This window comes from Mastomys coucha, unplaced genomic scaffold, assembly GCF_008632895.1.
Source record: "Mastomys coucha isolate ucsf_1 unplaced genomic scaffold, UCSF_Mcou_1 pScaffold23, whole genome shotgun sequence".
Taxonomy (NCBI): domain Eukaryota; kingdom Metazoa; phylum Chordata; class Mammalia; order Rodentia; family Muridae; genus Mastomys; species Mastomys coucha.
Genome location: NW_022196906.1, coordinates 17,422,472 through 17,439,484, shown reverse-complemented (window position 1 = coordinate 17,439,484; position 17,013 = coordinate 17,422,472). Strand labels below are relative to the sequence as shown.

The window sequence follows — 17,013 nt, the reverse complement described above, 5'->3', positions numbered from 1 at the left end:
AGATAGTGTTCAAAACTTTCCCAAACATAATTTAATCTCTTTTTGTTCTTGTAAAAACTTTTTCTTCAATCTTGCAGAGCCTTGGGGCATTATTAACATAAATGCTCAATAAATATGCACTGGGTTTAATGAGCAGCCATCGATCATTCCCCACCTCACTCTTGCAATGCAATTCCCATATGCCCTGCAGAGGCTGCAGTGTGTGCTATACCACAGAGCTGAGGCTGCTTCCTCCTAATTCCCCTACTGCTCTGAGGCCCTCAGAGGGGTCTGGCCTATGGAAAGAGCCCATTAATTTGGAGGGAAGTATTCGGCGACTCCAGAATGCTTTACTGTATCACGGACTGAGAAACATTCCACTGGGTCTTCACCTTTGATTTTAGTTTAGGAATCCAGGCAGAAGTTAATCTGAACTCGTGACATTGCAATAGAAACCTGTCAGGATAAATCTCTGCATTTTGAAAGTCTCAGGGTTGGAGCTGGAGAAATGACTTAGTGCTTAGGAACACTGAGTGTTCTTGTAGAAGACCAGGGTTCCACGTAGAGCAGTGTACAGCACCTGTAACTCCAGCCCCAGTGGGAGCACACACTCCTGGACTGTAAGGAAACCAGCATTCGCATGCATATACTCTTCCCATACACGCCCACAATTAAAAGAACACAAATAAATCTTTTTCCAATGTTAAAAGATCTTCAAGATATATATTAAGTTAGATCAGTAAAATTGCTGTTTCTATAGGTCAATAGGAAAAAAACAATAAAATAAAATAAAAAAATCTTCTAACTGCAAGCTTTGTAAGGTCTGTATATCTAGACCAGACAAATGAGCACCCAAAGATATATTTTCTTAATATGTCTTTGCTCTCGCTCAGTATGAAATAGAGGGGTGGCACTGTTTTCAATGAATGCCAAATATTACCCTCAGTCCAAGGAAGAAAAGGAATCCAGATGCTGCCTGGAACACGCAGTTGGTCCATGAGATGTACCACAGAGGAGACTCTAGCAGAAGTAAGGGATTGTCTCCCCAGAAGCAGCCCAAGACCAAGGAGAGGCACAAAAAAGCAGGCCCCACTCCTTTCCTGCCAGCCAGCTCTCCCAGACATTAGATTCTCACACCACTGTCACCACTGTGATCCCACAAAAATGGGCTAATATGGTTCCAGCTGGCTCTGCTGCCTCCCACTAGGCAGCAGAACCACTGGTTCACATGTGCGTGGAAACAGGAAATAGCCACATCTCAAGCCTAAGAGGCCCAACTCCCCACAAGAACATAAACACAGCCCATGGCAGATCTCAACTCTTCTGACACAGCAGCTCCCAAGTGAGAGAATGTCTGCTTAATCTTTCATGTCCTCTCATTCATAAAAGCAGTGTCCCTTGAGACCACAATCCACTGCTTCCATGAATGTCTCCATGCTTCTGCTTTTACACTATGAATGCAGAAAGCGGGAGAAACCAAGTGGGCTTTGCACCGAAGCTTGAGGGAAACACAGGGATCTGCCAGGCAGCGGGTTGTAGCACATGCTGACGCTCTGAATTCCACCCAGGTGGCTGATGTGATGCTAAGCCAGGAGAGACTCATTCTCATGTTCGTACAAACGGTAGTTAAGTCGCTTGTAAAACAGAAAGTAAATTCCCCAGCATTTTTTACTAACATGTTTTAAGAACAAACATGAGGAAGAGGGAAGATGTCAGGAAGGGTTTATGAAGTTGTAATATTAACTCTGTAACTCACACATTAAACCCCAAAAGAACCTCAGAAGACAGGGTTCAAATGTTTTTTAGGAAATGGTTCAAGAAACTGTCAAGCTAAAGATGCTAATGGCATCTCATTGAGGTCCAAAGAAATGGAAGAGCAGCTTCAGATTTTCTGGTTTGTGTGACTCCTTTTCATGTGCCCAGGTGCTTTCTCCTGGAGCAGCCCTTCTGAGGTCACCCACACCCCCAAAGCCCAACAGCTGGATCAGAGAGGCCAAACAGTTACCTAGTTACAATGCTCAATCTGTCCTTGTAACACAAGCAACCACCTAGGAATCATCTAGCCAACTCTCTTTATTTGACCAAGAATACAGGGTTATTTAGGAAATGAGCATTTGTGTAGGTTAGAATGTGATTCACAGTAGTCCTGAGTTCCCATAGGTTAGACCGTGGCGCTCACAGCAGTCCTGAGCTCCCATAGTTTAGACCGAGGAGCTCACAGCAGTCCTGAGCTCCCATAGGTTAGACCGTGGAGCTCACAGCAGTCCTGAGCTCCCATAGGTTAGACCCTGGCGCTCACAGCAGTCCTGAGCTCCCATAGGTTAGACCGTGGCGCTCACAGCAGTCCTGAGCTCCCATAGATTAGACCGTGGCGCTCACAGCAGTCCTGAGCTCCCATAGGTTAGACTGTGGCGCTCACAATAATCCTGCTTTCTAGTGTTATTCCTCCATGGACCAGCTCTGGAGTAACACCACTTGTGTAGCAGGTCCTCGACTCCAAGGCAGCAGCACTTATGAGGGTCCTCTCAAAGGTAAGTCTTGGTCATTCTAGTATAGCAGTGCATTTGTGGAACATGCTGTGGCCAGCAGAGGCAACACTCTTCCACCCGCTCATTTTCTTTTATGAAGTTACCTACATGAAACTTCTAAATTGCCATTGGTTTAGATCTATGCACTTCTTATTCCAAGGATCTAGGTTAGTCCCACCCATTACCTAACATTCCAAAAAACGTAAAAGTTCATTACACTACAGGACATGTACATACAATAAGGCCTTTGTCCTTCAAAGAAAAACATAATTTTCAACAGAGTCAGCTTCCAGAAGCCAAGGGAACTGACATCCAAAAGCTAACATAAACACCAAGACCTGCATCAAGATTTCAATGCTAGTTTCACCGATGGGGCTGGGGGATGCTGGGCTTTGAAGACTAGCCACACAGGACTGGGGGCATTTTTCACTGTGACTTTTGGAAGTGGAAGAAACACCCTACCCTGCCTGTCCTGCCTTGTCAATGACTACTCTGCTCTTGACAGCAGGATATTCTTAAAAGAGTGGTCATTGCTTTCATCATGATAAAAACAACTCTTAATGTCTAAGAGAGTCTATATTTTTAAATGTAACTTCATTACTTTTTAAGAGGGGCGTGTTCTTCTACTGATTATTTAGGATGTTGTTAATAGAAGAGGATGACCTTTTGTGACAAACTCTTTCTGGGAGAGTCATGTTTTGGAACGTGGAGTTCCATTCTAGGGAGAGCCATCCCAAGTGTTAACCTAAACTATAAACAGGAAGCTCAGGCCCCACTCCCACTCAAGTCTCATGGTCACGGAACTCTCACTGATCCTATAGGGCGGTCGGAAAGATTGTGAGAAGTTCTTATGCTTAAGAGCCTCATCTCCTAAGGCAGGAATTCATCCAAGCTTTGCATAATGGCCACACGTGCCCAGGAAAGGAGAAGAGGTCAAGGCAGCCTGTGTATGCTGGGTCCACATGCTCAAATCCAAACTCTGTGTAGGACAAGACCCTGTGCTGCTGGGGACCATATCACTTACTCTCTCCAAGACGACTGATCAGAGCTTGGTTTGACTTTGTGCCTTCCTCCTGCCACTTTGCTCTTGCAGACATAAATATCACCAAAGGACAATTAGGTCTCACTGAACATACCACACTCATTAGTTGTCTGAGGCTAGATACAGATCAAGCAAGTGAGAACTTCAGAATAAGAAACCAAGCAAGGCACCTTGCCAGCCTCCAAACACACTTGGCTTTCTGTCTTTGTACCAAAAGGGCCAATGATACTTGCCCTGTAGACACACTGTCCACCCTGAGAAAAGTCAGCATGAACACATTGCACGGGCCTTGACAATTACTCGCATCTCCAATCCAAGCACTTCTTAGGTGGATCTGAGACAGTGAGTCCACACAGTCAATTCAGAACATGTTTAGAGAACTCACGTATTTTAACTCCCACTCTGATGTAGGCTGCCTAGCCCTCCTCACCAGGATGAGGAGGTTGTCAGAATACAGAAGTATCCCACGAGCTACCTAAAGCTGCAGAGCCATGAAGGGCTATTGTTTAAAGTCCTACTATGGTTCCTAAGGAATGTACTCAACAGATTTTGTGTCAGCCTGGTTTATGGCATAGTACAGTTGACCCTCCATGTTCATAGGGTATAATATAAGTAGTCTAGGTATAGTTTAAAATATACAGGGGGCTGTGCATATGTCACAGGCAAATGTTTAAGGGACATAAGCATTTCAGGGCCTCCTGGAAGCATCACTTTAAAAATTTTTGTCCTTAATAATAATTTCCTTGACATTGTTTACAAAGGGCTTTCATGAACATCATCACATTTAATCATTCATCTTCCCAGCTGACTCCCACCCCTACCAACTGAAATGGGCTGCAGGCATGCAGCCTTAATGACTTGCCCAGGACCCACAACTAAGGATCAGAGAGATGTTAAGTAACAGATAACTACGAACTAGTCTGGGTAAAAGTTGACCCCACACCCTCAGACACAATACCACATTCCACTGCTGCTAAAAAAAAAAATGGACATTAATATTTTTGTGAGAAAAGAATGTATTTTTACTTGAAGACAGATTTTAAGATATTAAATCATATCATAATATTTTTAAAGCGCCATTAACAGTTTAATAGAGCAAACTTAAATGTTTATAATAGTAAGTTTTAATATTACTCAGACTATTTTATATTGTTGTTCTTATTCCTAATAAAAGAAATATGCCTCCGTGTGGCCTGATCCATTCTGCATTTAACCATAAAAACATTCCAAAAACATGCTTAAAAGGTATATTACTTCTGCCCATGAAATTAGTTTTGTCTTGGTACCTTTTAAATTTTCATGTGGTATTTATGTATTCACTTTTGCTAAGATCTTTTTAAAAATCAAAGCTGGAAAAACTTTGTGATCTTTGCATTATTTTTTCAAACTCCCCATAGCAATCTTGGCTTTGGATGATTGACAACAGGCTTCCCCGCCAGTCCCGAGTATGGCCAATTCACTCCTGTGCAAGCGCACAGCATTTCTCAGGCAGGTGAGAACCATCTCTTGTTTCAGACACTCGAAATAATGAGGACAAAGTTCCTGCTTCCCCTTAAATCAACACTGACATTTGCAACATGGGTCTTTCTCTGCCTTCCACGTTCTCTTTGTGCCTCCACAACTATAATCTATTTCACTAGAACCCCCTTATCTTTCTATCACGATGGCCCTCCTTGTCAATATTGCAGTCTCAGGTTTTAAAATCTTCACTCAGATCCCACGGATATATCCCTGAAGTTGATTTCTACGAAGACAGTTAACCAGATTGTTATTCTCCACCCATTCCTTATCTCTCTACAGATCCAGATGCACATTTTAAGAACCTACAGTGCATTTTCAAAATGCCTTTTTGCAATAGACAGTTCCCAGGATCTTAGCACATCAGTGAAACCCTTTAAAGGTGAGCTACCCCTAGGTGAGCTCAATGGTTAGGAGTCCTTGCTGCTTTTCCAGAGGACCAGAGTACAATTCCCAGCAACCATGCAAGGTCTCACATCTGTCTACCACTCCAGCTTCAAGGGATTCAACATCCCTGCCCTCTGCTGGCAACTGCAGTTGTGCACATTGCTATGGCGGACAATTTGCTTAATGAATAGCACAGTAAAATAGAGAATTGTATCTCTGTAAGTAAGAGAAGGGACTGGTACCAAAAGAAGTTCTCAGTGAGGCATTCTGAGAGTAGACCAGTTTTCATCCTAGCAGCAGTGCTAAATGCTGGTGTTGTGGTTGTGTGGCAGTGACACCCTGTATGCCATTCACCTGGAACTCCGCTCCACTTGTTACCTTGCAGGGCACTGTTCCAATTACCACCCCACGCCTCCGCTGCACCCCTACTACACATCCTGCTGCGGGATGCTTGCTGCCACCTGACCACACCCACGTGTCTGCAGTCTGTTTTCCAAACTCTGACCTCTCCACTCTACACATCTGCCACAAGAGCTCCTACAGGCATTTAAACAGCACATCTTATTGTTTCATGTGACTTGAAAGAATGTTAAATGACTCTTTCTGACCCCAGTAGCATGCATGGGACAATTTTCCTCATTATGACATTCGAGGTCTCCCAGGCTGGCTCCTTTAGAGCTCTTGCCTCCCATTCCATCAGAGCCTTGGGAGCATTGGACTAGTTCTTCACACAACCCAGGCACACACTCTTCTTTCTACTGCAATGCTATGCCTAGACCATGTTCCCCTGCCCGTGCCTCCACCAAGGTCTTGACAGCTTTTTTGCAATTTTGTCTATAACCTAAGTGAGTTGGAGTCTCTCGTGAAGCTTTTCTATCATTCTTGTAAACCTTTCTGGTTTTGTTGTTTCTTCTTTATGTTTTTATTGTTTTCTGTTTATGATTTTATTGTACCAGGTGTTGAACTTAGAACCCCACACATCCTAGGCACGTACTCTAACACTGAGTTATATACTTCAAACCCTTTAAAAAAGTGTTTTTTGTTTGTTTGTTTTATTTTGAAGGTCTCATATCACTAAGTCACCATAGTAACCTTAAACTTAGGACCCTCCTCCCTCAACCTTCCAAGTAGGTGGAATCATGGGCCTAATGGACCCGATCCCAACTTTTAAATCCTTATTATGCATCTTTGCCTCTGTCTCATTGAGCTTGGTCTCCTTAAGGCATCCAACAAGCATAATGACTTAAACATGGATCAGACTGTAAATAATGAAATAAAATGAAAACAGGTAGAGGTATGGAGGAAGAAAGCGCCGTGTGACTGAATTTATAGCCTGCTCCTCCTAGCACCTTGAGCAATGTTCTATAAAACTAGAACTAGGGATCAACAGATCTCCAAACACACACCCAGGTCACTTGATGATTGGCACCAAGGATATTGAGCACACCTGATCTCCATCCAGGAGAGGCTGAGAGGTTGCCATGCTAGCTCACTTTAATCATGGAGGGTCTGTATACCACTGGCCACACAGAATGTCCCAAAGATTGTGAAGAGTTGAGACCTCCACTTATCCAACGAACATTTACTAACTGGTTTTATTTTTTCTGGCCCCTGCCTGGCTGGCTTCTATTCTCCCATGCTCATTTTGTAGACTGAGGCACACACTCTGTCCTCGGTGTTATTCTCTTTCCTTGAAATGTAGGCTGCTATTCTAATATCGAACAGCAGATGCTTGTCAGGATGTGGAGAAATAGGAACACTCCTCCATTGCTGGTGGGATTGCAAGCTGGTACAACCACTCTGGAAATCAGTTTGGCGGTTCCTCAGAAAATTGGACATAGTACTTACTACCTGAGGACCCAGCTATACCATTCCTGGGCATATACCAAGAAGATGCTCCAACATGTAATAAGGACACATGCTCCACTCCACTATGTTCATAGCAGCCTTATTTATAATAGCCAGAAACTGAAAAGAACCCAGATGTCCCTCAGTAGAGGAATGGATACAGAAAATGTGGTACATTTACACAATGGAGTATTACTCAGCCATTAAAAACAATGAATTCATGAAATTTGTAGGCAAATGGATGGAACTAGAAAATATCATCCTGAGTGAGGTAACTCAATCACAAAAGAATACAGATGGTATGCACTCACTGATAAGTGGATATTAGCCCAAAAGCACAGAATACCCAAGATACAATACACAAACCACATGAAACTCAAGAAGAAGGAAGACCAAAGTGTTGATACTTCAGTCCTTCTTAGAAGGGAGAACAAAATACCCATCCATGGAAGAAGTTACAGAGACAGAGTGTGGAGAGACTGAAGGAATGACCATCCAGAGACTGCCCCACCTGGGGAATCCGTCCCATATACAGTCACCAAACCCAGACACTATTGTGGATGCCAACAAGTGCTTGCTGACAGAAGCCCTCTCTTTTGAGAGGCTCCACCAGAGCCTGACAAATACAGAGATGGAGGCTCGCAGTCAACCATTGGACTGAGCACAGGATCCCCAATGGAGAAGATAGAGAAAGGACCAAAGGAGCTGAAGGGGTTTGTAGCCCCATAGGAAGAACAACAATATGAACTAATCAGTACCCCCAGAGCTCCCAGGGACTAAACCACCAACCAAAGAGTACACTTGGTTGGACTCATGGCTTCAGGTGCATATGTAGCAGAGGATGGCCTTGTCAGTCATCAATGGGAGAAGACACCCTTGGTCCTGTGAAGGCTCTATGCACCAGTGTAGGGGAATGCCAGGGCCAGGAAACAGGAGTAGGTGGGTTGGTGAGCAGAGGGAGGGGATGGGGGTGGGGTGAAGGGTTTTGGGTGGGGGACCAGGAAAGTAGATAATATTTGAAATACAAATAAAGAAAATATTTAAGAAAAAAAAAAGAAATGTGGGCTGCTATTGCTGCACGAGGTGAAGGCCAAGCTGCATTCAAGGGGGCTGGGGAAGGGGAGCAGTGAGTAAGTGAGCAGCAAAGGCGGGGGCACTTAGGTCTGGAGCTGGATCGAGACTTCCACAAGACGGGCCAGGAAAATCCCCATGATGCCAGACTACTAGGCAGTTTTTCCAGAAGTACAGAGCGCCCCAGCTCAACCCTATCTCTGCCAATGAAAGTACAAGTGGAGGTGACCCCACAGTCATGGGGATGTAAATGCCGTACAAGAAAGGAGGCCCCACTCCCATGGAAAGTTTTTCTTAATATTTAATAGAGAGCAAGGAGAAAACTCACACCAGGGCCCACAGAACACTGGACCAATAAGGAACAGCCATGAACAGCCAGCCCAAGGAGGAAGGGTTGAAACCTCCTTCAACCATACTGACATAATCGAGTTGGTTCACAGAGAAGGGTGGATTTGACATCACCATTGCATCTTTTCCTTGACAGTTTATTTTATTTTATTTTTTTTATTTTATTCTGACATACCTTTATAGACTATTTTATATATGGAAATAATAATTTAAAGAATAACATCAATACAGTAATACCAGTTTTTAAAAAAAAAAAAATCATCCCAGGGGACTTCCTACAGTCTAAGCCCTAAGCTAAACATTCTATGTTCCACACCATTGAATCTCATAGTAATTGCACAGGCTAGACACTGTGAGGAAACAAACTTGGCGATGTGGATGCCGCTACCCCACTGTCGCCATCAGTGACGCTGGAAACCAGGCTCCTTGGATTCCTAAACTAAACCCCTTCCCCAAAATGAGCCAATGACAACCAACAGTCACATCTATCTCTGAAAGGCTCTCCAAACTCCAAGACAGGTTTGTGCTACCAGGTCAAAATCCATTCTGACTCCTCCCCACCCAGAGCCCCCAAGCGGTGGGCAATGGCTCTCTGCGGCGATCCAACAGCAAAAGCACATTGCCGAACTAGACTGCATATTCACTTCACATCCAGTTCTGCCTCAAAACCATGCCAACGCAACCATCTAAGTAACGTTTCCTCAAAACTGTGGTATTGAAGGGCAGTCAGCCGGCATTACCCAAAAGGGAATGACATTAGATATAAATAAATAAATTGGATGACTTCTGAAATGACAGGAGACATTTTTTTTTTGAGAAGAAGTTTCCAGGTAAGCACATCATAAGCCCAACATCTCTGTCTCCAAGTCTCCTGTACATCCCAGCACACACTCCACTGGGACAGGGTTCAAGTCCTGCTGCAACCCAAGGACTAGTATGAGCTGTGATAGATGCCGTCCCTACTCCACGTTGTCGAAGTGAGAGCCATAGGAAACATAAGGATTTTGTAGAGCTGAAACCCAAAGGCCAAGGCACTTGAGAGGCTGGAGCTGCTCCTGGGCGATAGAGGATTTCTGTGATTACGAGTGGAGGACAGCAGACAAGGTCTGCTCTGTTAAGCTGTTCCGTCAGCTCAAGATAGGTGGGGCCTGCTTCTAGAAACAGGGAATTCGCATGGCTTTTTATGAGGGACAGCCCATTTCTGCATTGCACCTCTGGATTTAAAAGAGGAAATTTCAACCTCAGGGATAATGTTTTTTTGCTGAACAAAATGTACGCCAAACTAAGCCCTGACTTCTGGCTTTCGGTGTCCCAGCCTCCAAAGTTATCTCAGGTTTCCAGTCCTGGGCGGAACTCACTGGCTCCTGCCACTTCCTCAGCTGCAGAGAGGTGGGAGAAGAGGGAGGAAAGTTGGGAACCCCTCCTCCTGTACTTAGTGGGTTTGGAGGTGGCCATGGGGCAAGAGAGTTGCAGGACAGGCAGGCATGTGTTGTCCTGGGCATTTTTGGAAAATTAGCTCTAGCAGGGGCCATTGCATGAAACAAAACAGTGAGAGGTTTCTCAGTCCCGTTAACGATCAGAAGGTGGGAGAACATCTGCTGTGCTTTTCACTGAACAATAAAGCACACACTTTTTTTTTTTTTTAACATAAGTGGCCTATCTAGATCCCAGGGCCTAGTACCTGGTCTCACTTTTCACATCCCCTCTAAAGACACAGGGCCCACCCACATTTAGGAGAGACTCCAGTTGTTCTTGGTCCTGGCTGGATGCTCCAGCCTATGCAACTAACTGATAAACGAGGCTGAAATGATGCCATTTCTGATCACTACAGCCACTGCACTCACTGCTGTCCTCAGAGTCTCTACAGAAGTGTGTTTGTGCAGTCTATGTCTCAGCTACTCTAAACCTTAAAAGTTGAGTCAGGTTGCATAGACTCCCCCGGAGTTTGGAGGAGTTTTTCAGGTTCTAACACTGTAATTTCTCTTAGGACTTTGTGCCGCCGACCCCCTCCAACTTTGACTTCTTTCGTCTTTTTTAAGCATACATTGAAGATTTTTTTTTTTAATACATGTTATGAAATAGGATATGTGCTTACGCCAAGCCTTAACTACTTTATTCCAAAAAAGCTGGACGAGCCCAAACTAACTATCCCTATGTCCCTAATCCAAAATCGAGTTAAACTACTGCATATCTTCCAATATTCATATGTAAACCTCGCCCAAGCCCAACGCTCCCTGCTGAAATCAGAAAGGTTTGCCTTTCATGCAGTGTGACCAACAGCTTCTTAACCAACTGAGCTCTGAATAGCTCAAAGGAACAAAACAAAATCATTCAAGGAGGGCCTGAAGGTACAGAAATTTCAACAGGCTTTCTACATTTTCTCACTCCTTAGCTCAACAAGTAGGCCACCTTTCCTAGTTATGAGTGTGTGCTCCAGAGACAAACAGACAACCCTGGCTGTCTCTGACCCAAGTGTCAGCCAGCTCAGTAATTTTCATAAATAAAATACTAACTAGTGTACAGATAAAGTATGACCTTCACAAGCTGCTTAATTTCTTAAAGCTCATCTTCAAAAAGAGCTGAAAACCCTCAAAAGATTTTTATGGGGATTGACTTAAATAATGCAGGCTTAGAAAACTGCTTGGCAAATAAAGTGTTGAGAAAAGGTTTGCTTGTAAATACTATCCATTTACTAAACAGATCCCTTTTCCAATCTAAGTGCAAAAATACCAAGTAGCCTCCTTGTATGGTATCCAGCAAGAAATTCATGGGGTACTTCAGGTCCCCTAGAAACTTACAAGGGTGGATACAGAGAGAAATGCTTACTAGCTTTACTAAACCTGCCCAAATGGATGAGAAGCTATAGGAAACATGGGCTCGTCATTCTAAAGGCCTGCCAAGGTCATGGTCAGATGTCAGTGGGAGATTCAGCTAAGGGAGGAGTTTGAAGGAATAATGAGTGAGAGCCACTGGCAGGCTCCCGAGGAAAGACTGACAGGAATGACAGACTTGTCCTTTATGGATCCCTCTAAATGTTCATTCTGCACTTCACTGATACTTTTACACAGTGTATAACAAATAATTCTGATATCAATTTCCATATTACTAAGGCTCCACATTGAAAGAAAAGCACTATCTATCATGGGGCTAGGAATGCTAGAAAGGGAAAATGTTATGTGGGGAGCATTCTGTAATATTACTTGGTAATATTGCACAAAATTCAAAATACACATTTAAACTTCACAAACAGTAACATCACCAAAGAAAAAAAACTGTGCACATGTAGAGCTCTCAGCATACTGAAATATCACTTGGGATAATTTCTCCTAAAATATTAAGAACGGAATAAAACTACTTATTCACATCATACAGATAGAGGAAGGGTAAGGCTACATTCCACATGCTACACTTGTGAATCTGGAACTAAGTCAAATTTTAAACTCAGAACTTATTTCCAGAAAGTTCTTTAGTAAAGATGGTTAACATAACAGCTCATAACACAAAAGAGCACTTTTTATTAGACTTTAATGCTTATCATCTCAGCCAATGGAAAACATTTTTATTTGCTCCTGTTGGTTTCTTCAGTCTAGGACCTGATAATCATTTGATGCAAACACAGACTCATTTATCACTTCTTAATGTTGACCTCATCTTTTGTGACAAAGGAGTCTGAGTCCTTAGACATAGATAGCACGGCTGGCTTTTGACTGAATTAGAGACAGATACCCTATAGTTCTGTATGCTGATTGGGATAACAAGCCTTCATCCACACATCACTTCAGGAACCTGCCCTTGAAGGCCTTAAAGCTCTTCCGACTGGATTTTATGATGCGTAATTTTAACCAAGGTTTGCCAAAAGTAAACGGCATGTAGAACACTCTTCAGTGAAAGTATTACTCTTTGTGGAGCTGTATGTCTCCCAGAAAGTCTTTTTAGTATAACTTCATCTTCTCCAAGAGGCCATCAGAATTATCAGTAGCTTAAGCTAAAATAATCCACTAGCCACTGGCAGTACTAAGCATCTCACAGCCAAGTGCCACTCTCCACTAAGGAGGGATCCATCCTTCTGACCTGAGCTTCCTAACCTAAGTGTGTTTAACAGAGCTTCAGCCACAGCAGGCCAAGAAATTCACGAAATCAATCCAAAATGACATCTTGTCCTGAGTTTGTCCTCTATGGCAGCCATCTCTTCCCTTCTCCCAGATCTTAACCTTGACCTCTATATCTAAAATGCTGCTCAACATTTCCCTGCTGAGCCGGGAAGATAGAACCAATGTAGAAAATTGAGTGCTCATGATATCTATGACTTCATAGTAGCAGCACGCATTCCAAACTGCAGCTTTCCCAAAACAATGTTGTACAAAGTCCATCTCAAGTTTACTTGTACAACAGTGAAGTCAAAGATAAGAATTCTCAGCCTGATGAGATATTAGAAATTGCCCAAATCCATAAAACTAGGAAATGCAACTAAATTCGATACATAAGCAATGTGCAATTTGGTAATGATCAAAACCAATTTTAAGACAGCTATTCTGTCATGTTTGACCAATGAACCTTGCCCATGACATCAGTTGAGTTTATTTTACCTGACCTGTACACTTACCGAGCACACACACATTATGCAAGGGTTGTCTGTGATAAATGGAATTTGAAGGACCTCCCCTTCATTTTCACACTTTGCAACAGACCCTGAAATGAAGATGAAAATACTTTTAAATTTAAATCTTGCTTAGTGGCATTATTATAAAACCTAACCTTCTTAAGCTAGTAATTGGAAAAATATAGTGTTTCAAATGCACCACAAACAAATCTCCCCAAATCTATTTTAAATAGTTTTACTTAACACGGTTTTTTTTTTTAAGTCAATACTTCAGTATATAGATAGGTTTTCTGTTTTCAGTTGGTTTAAGCACATACTTAATATCGCGAGTGCTCTGGAAGATATCTCAACTGCACACGCACTAACACACCAAACTAGGCATTAGGGAAGATTTTAAATTTGAACGAAATTCAGAACTGTGTCAAAGAACGGGGCCTTTCAGGTGGATCTGCCAACTGTTGTGGGTTGAAATGCAATCACTTTTTGAAACGCAATCTCTTTCCTCTTAGAAATATTCTCTTCTCTGCACCAGGTGTCAGTAAAGCATGTCCTTCAAAATAGAAGCCGAGGTCTTCACCTGCCTGAAAACGTATAATTATCATATCATGCTATTAGTAACCTTTAAAATTACGATCATTTCTTTACATTCAAGGTCTGGAAAGCCATGCTTTCAAAATGCTGCCTAGCACAGTGGATTTATTGGAATCCTATGGTGTGAGCAAAAGAGGATGTGCGGGAAATGGCGCGGTCTTTTCATTAACTGCACAGGAGTGGTTAAGATTAAAACAAGGATTGGGGAAAAGATTAAATAAAAATCAAGGATTTCCCAACTTTCTAGAGCAGGGTGCCTATATCACTCGGTTAAAGGTCAGTCGCTCAGTCCCCCATCTCTCTACCTCTTCACAGCCTTCCCATCTTTTCTCTAGGCTTCTCCGCATCCCCACCGCCCACGAGGGGCAGGCAAGGTGCGCTCTCCTCGACCTCTCTTCCCCGGGTCTGCCAGTGCCTCTTCACCCAAGAAACCACCCCAGAGTCCCGGAGGACTAGTCCCTCCCGCCCCCACCCCCTACCTGTCAGGAAGGAGGAAGCCAGAGACATGGGGACCCCGGAGCAATTGAGCAGCAGCAAGACGCAGCAGGTAATCCCAGGCGAGCGTCGGCAAGGACGCTCAGCCAGAGCCCTGACGGCGGAGAACCAGAGCATCGTCACCTGGAGGGAATCCCGGGCGACTGCAGGTCCCGCGTCGCCGCCTCTGCTCGGCGGCCGCTGCTCGCAGTCAAAAGGGCTGTGGGCCGGCGTGCCGGGAGACAGTCGGCTGAGGGAGGCGGGCGCCCGGAGCGGCGGGGGAGGAGTGGGGGCGCCCCGGGAGGAGGGGTCCTGCGGCCAGCCTCGGCCAATGCGGCTGCTTTTTTCTAAGGGAGTTGCTAGCAGTGGGTTAGCCGTCAGCCCCTCCGCGCCAGAGCTGGGCCGGGAGGAGGGGTGGCTGAGCGGCGGGATCTGGGGAGCGGCGGCGGCGGCGGCTGCCGAGAGCGCTCGCCGCTCTGGATCCCGGCTGGGCTCCAGTTCCCGCACGCTCAGCTCCGGCCGGGTCCCCGGGCTCGGTGTCCGGCCTGCGCGCTTGCTCCGTGTGGGACACAGGGGCGCACTGGGTTCTGTGCGGAATCCGCAGGGTCGCACGAGGGACTACGATCCCGGCGCCGGAGCTATGCCGGCTCAGGAGCGACAGTAGCGCACGCGAACGCCCAGCCTTGCGGTCTAGCCCAGACCCGGCCACCGGCCCCGGGGCGCTGCCGGAGCCTGGAAGGCGCGTCTCCAGCGCCCAGCGCACCGCCTCCTCCCGCGCAGAGGAGCCGCCCCCAGCAGGGATGCCACTACCCGCTAGTGCCGGGAGCAGAAGACCGGGCGCCTCCCGCTGCCCCAGCTTCGGAAGGAGCCACGGACCGAATGCAGAAGGGACCCTCAACTTTTCACAACCCTTTGACTCCCTCGGGCAAAGGCAGGGGACTCACGAGGTTAAGGGGACAGAGGGGCGAGTGGCCTTGGAGATCAGGCTCCTGTGCTTATGCCTCTGTGGGCCTGACATTAGGGAGGACAGAAGTTGGAGCGACAGAAGGGGTCGGCTAATGCAAGCTCAACGGCCAGAGCCTTTCTCCCTTAAAGCGAGGATCGGTGGCTCAGACTCCGCCCTTCCCAGCCGGAGCTGCCCGGGACAGGGAGGTGCGTTAGACTAATCATTCATTCACTCGCCGGCCAGGGAGGGACCGCTGCAGCTAATCTCCACCCGGGCCGCCTTCGCGGCGGCCGCCCAGCTGGGCAAGCAGTGGCAGCCGCTACCCTGCAGCGCTTCTTGCTTGGGCGGCCCTGCTGTCCCTCAGTCTCAGCCTTTGATCCCCTCGCCCCCCGCCCCCCGCCACACGGGTACCCGCTGAGTCCCAGCATCCCCACCCCCACGTCGCCCCCTACACACACCCGCCAAGCAGCGGCTGGCTCTACTCAAAAGGGGTGCTAATCTAGAAAGGAGAATTTTTTGTAACTACGTTGGGAAAGTGCCAGGTGAGAGTGAAGGGTGCTTGGAACCAGTGATCAGCTAGCCTTCTTTGGAGCCTACTGTGAGCACAAGCTCCCACCGGGGGCCGGCAGGTGCCCACCCCTGAAGCGCCTTGTGGATCCAAACTCTAATCGCTGACAAGCCTGACTAGCCTAGTTTTCCCTAGTCTCTGACCAATTTTAGGTAGCATTTGTAGCTATAGTGAGAAACTCCTTTGACACTCAGTCCTCTGACACACTCCTCTAACTTCACCACATGTACCTGCCCCCACCCGCCATCCACATGCTCATTTGTTTTTATTTTCCAGTGATTTGAAGAGTTCTTCTAGTGAGTGCACTGTGGCCAACATCCCCGTGAAGTGGACAAGTGGGAGAAAGGAAAGCTGTCATTAGCTTAGCATGCTCCATTTCCCTCTCAAAACTGACTTTGTGTAAAACTTAAATTAAAAGAGACAAGAGACGATGTGGTTACATGTTTCCCCCCAAATAACACCATGACTAGATGCCTTCAAAGTGTTGAATGTTTCGCTGATTCCCTGAGTCTACAGAAGTCTTAAACTGTATACACACACACACAACACACACACAGAGAGAGAGAGAGAGAGAGAGAGAGAGAGAGAGAGAGAGAGAGAGAGATTTACTTTCCATAAGAACTAATTAATTAGGAAAAAAAACTAAAAGTCAAAAAGAATTATTGCCCCAGAAAAAGTACAATCAGTAGGAACCACAGTTCCCTGCTATCTAAAATGATTCTCCTTCAATGAGATCTCTAGATAAATGTATCCGTTGTGATTCAGGTAAGGAACATGAATGATGGAAATCCTAGGAGACCCAGTGTTCCTCCAGATGTCTGTAGACTCGGCTATGCATGCACTACAAAGCTGCAAGACACCTGAAGAGCATGCCTGCCCTTCTGACTTGCCTCCCCTGGCCTGTCTCCTCAGTGTGCATGACTAATTTTAGGGGGTGGGCACTCAATGTGTGTGGCATTTCTACCTTGGGTGGCTAGACCCTCCCCTTAGGGAAAAACCAGAAACCTTTTCACCAGTCTCCAAGTTGTGACTGAGAAGATGGACAGAAGCCTCTGGAAACTCAGCTCTTCCAGTATACCAGCTCACAATGGCCTCCATTTCAGAAAGAGCAGG

The 17,013-nt window shown here is 45.6% G+C and overlaps 2 protein-coding genes across 2 annotated transcripts in view; one reads left to right on the top strand and one right to left on the bottom strand.

Annotated features, from left to right (window-relative positions):
• The window catches only part of Bmper (BMP binding endothelial regulator), a 262,787-nt gene extending 247,700 nt beyond the window's left edge, over positions 1-15,087 (bottom strand). Inside the window, exons 1-2 of the mRNA XM_031343960.1 lie at positions 14,392-15,087; positions 13,325-13,410 (exon numbers count right to left, since the gene is read on the bottom strand). Coding sequence (XP_031199820.1) covers positions 13,325-13,410; positions 14,392-14,524 — 219 coding nt within the window. The 5' untranslated portion in view covers positions 14,525-15,087. The remainder of the gene's footprint in view (positions 1-13,324; positions 13,411-14,391) is intronic.
• LOC116072759 lies at positions 14,718-16,321 on the top strand. Its single transcript, XM_031344316.1, has 3 exons — positions 14,718-14,751; positions 14,885-15,538; positions 16,177-16,321. Exons 1-3 carry the CDS (start codon positions 14,718-14,720, stop codon positions 16,182-16,184), a joined length of 696 nt encoding a protein of 231 aa, XP_031200176.1. The 3' UTR covers positions 16,185-16,321.
• The last annotated feature ends 692 nt before the right edge of the window (positions 16,322-17,013 follow it).

Coding starts and splice junctions, on each gene's coding strand:
- LOC116072759 (XM_031344316.1), top strand. CDS start 14,718: ATGCGGCTGCTTTTTTCTAAGGGAGTTGCTAGCA. Junction 14,752..14,884: donor TTCTAAGGGAGTTGCTAGCA/GTGGGTTAGCCG, acceptor GCTGGGCTCCAG/TTCCCGCACGCTCAGCTCCG.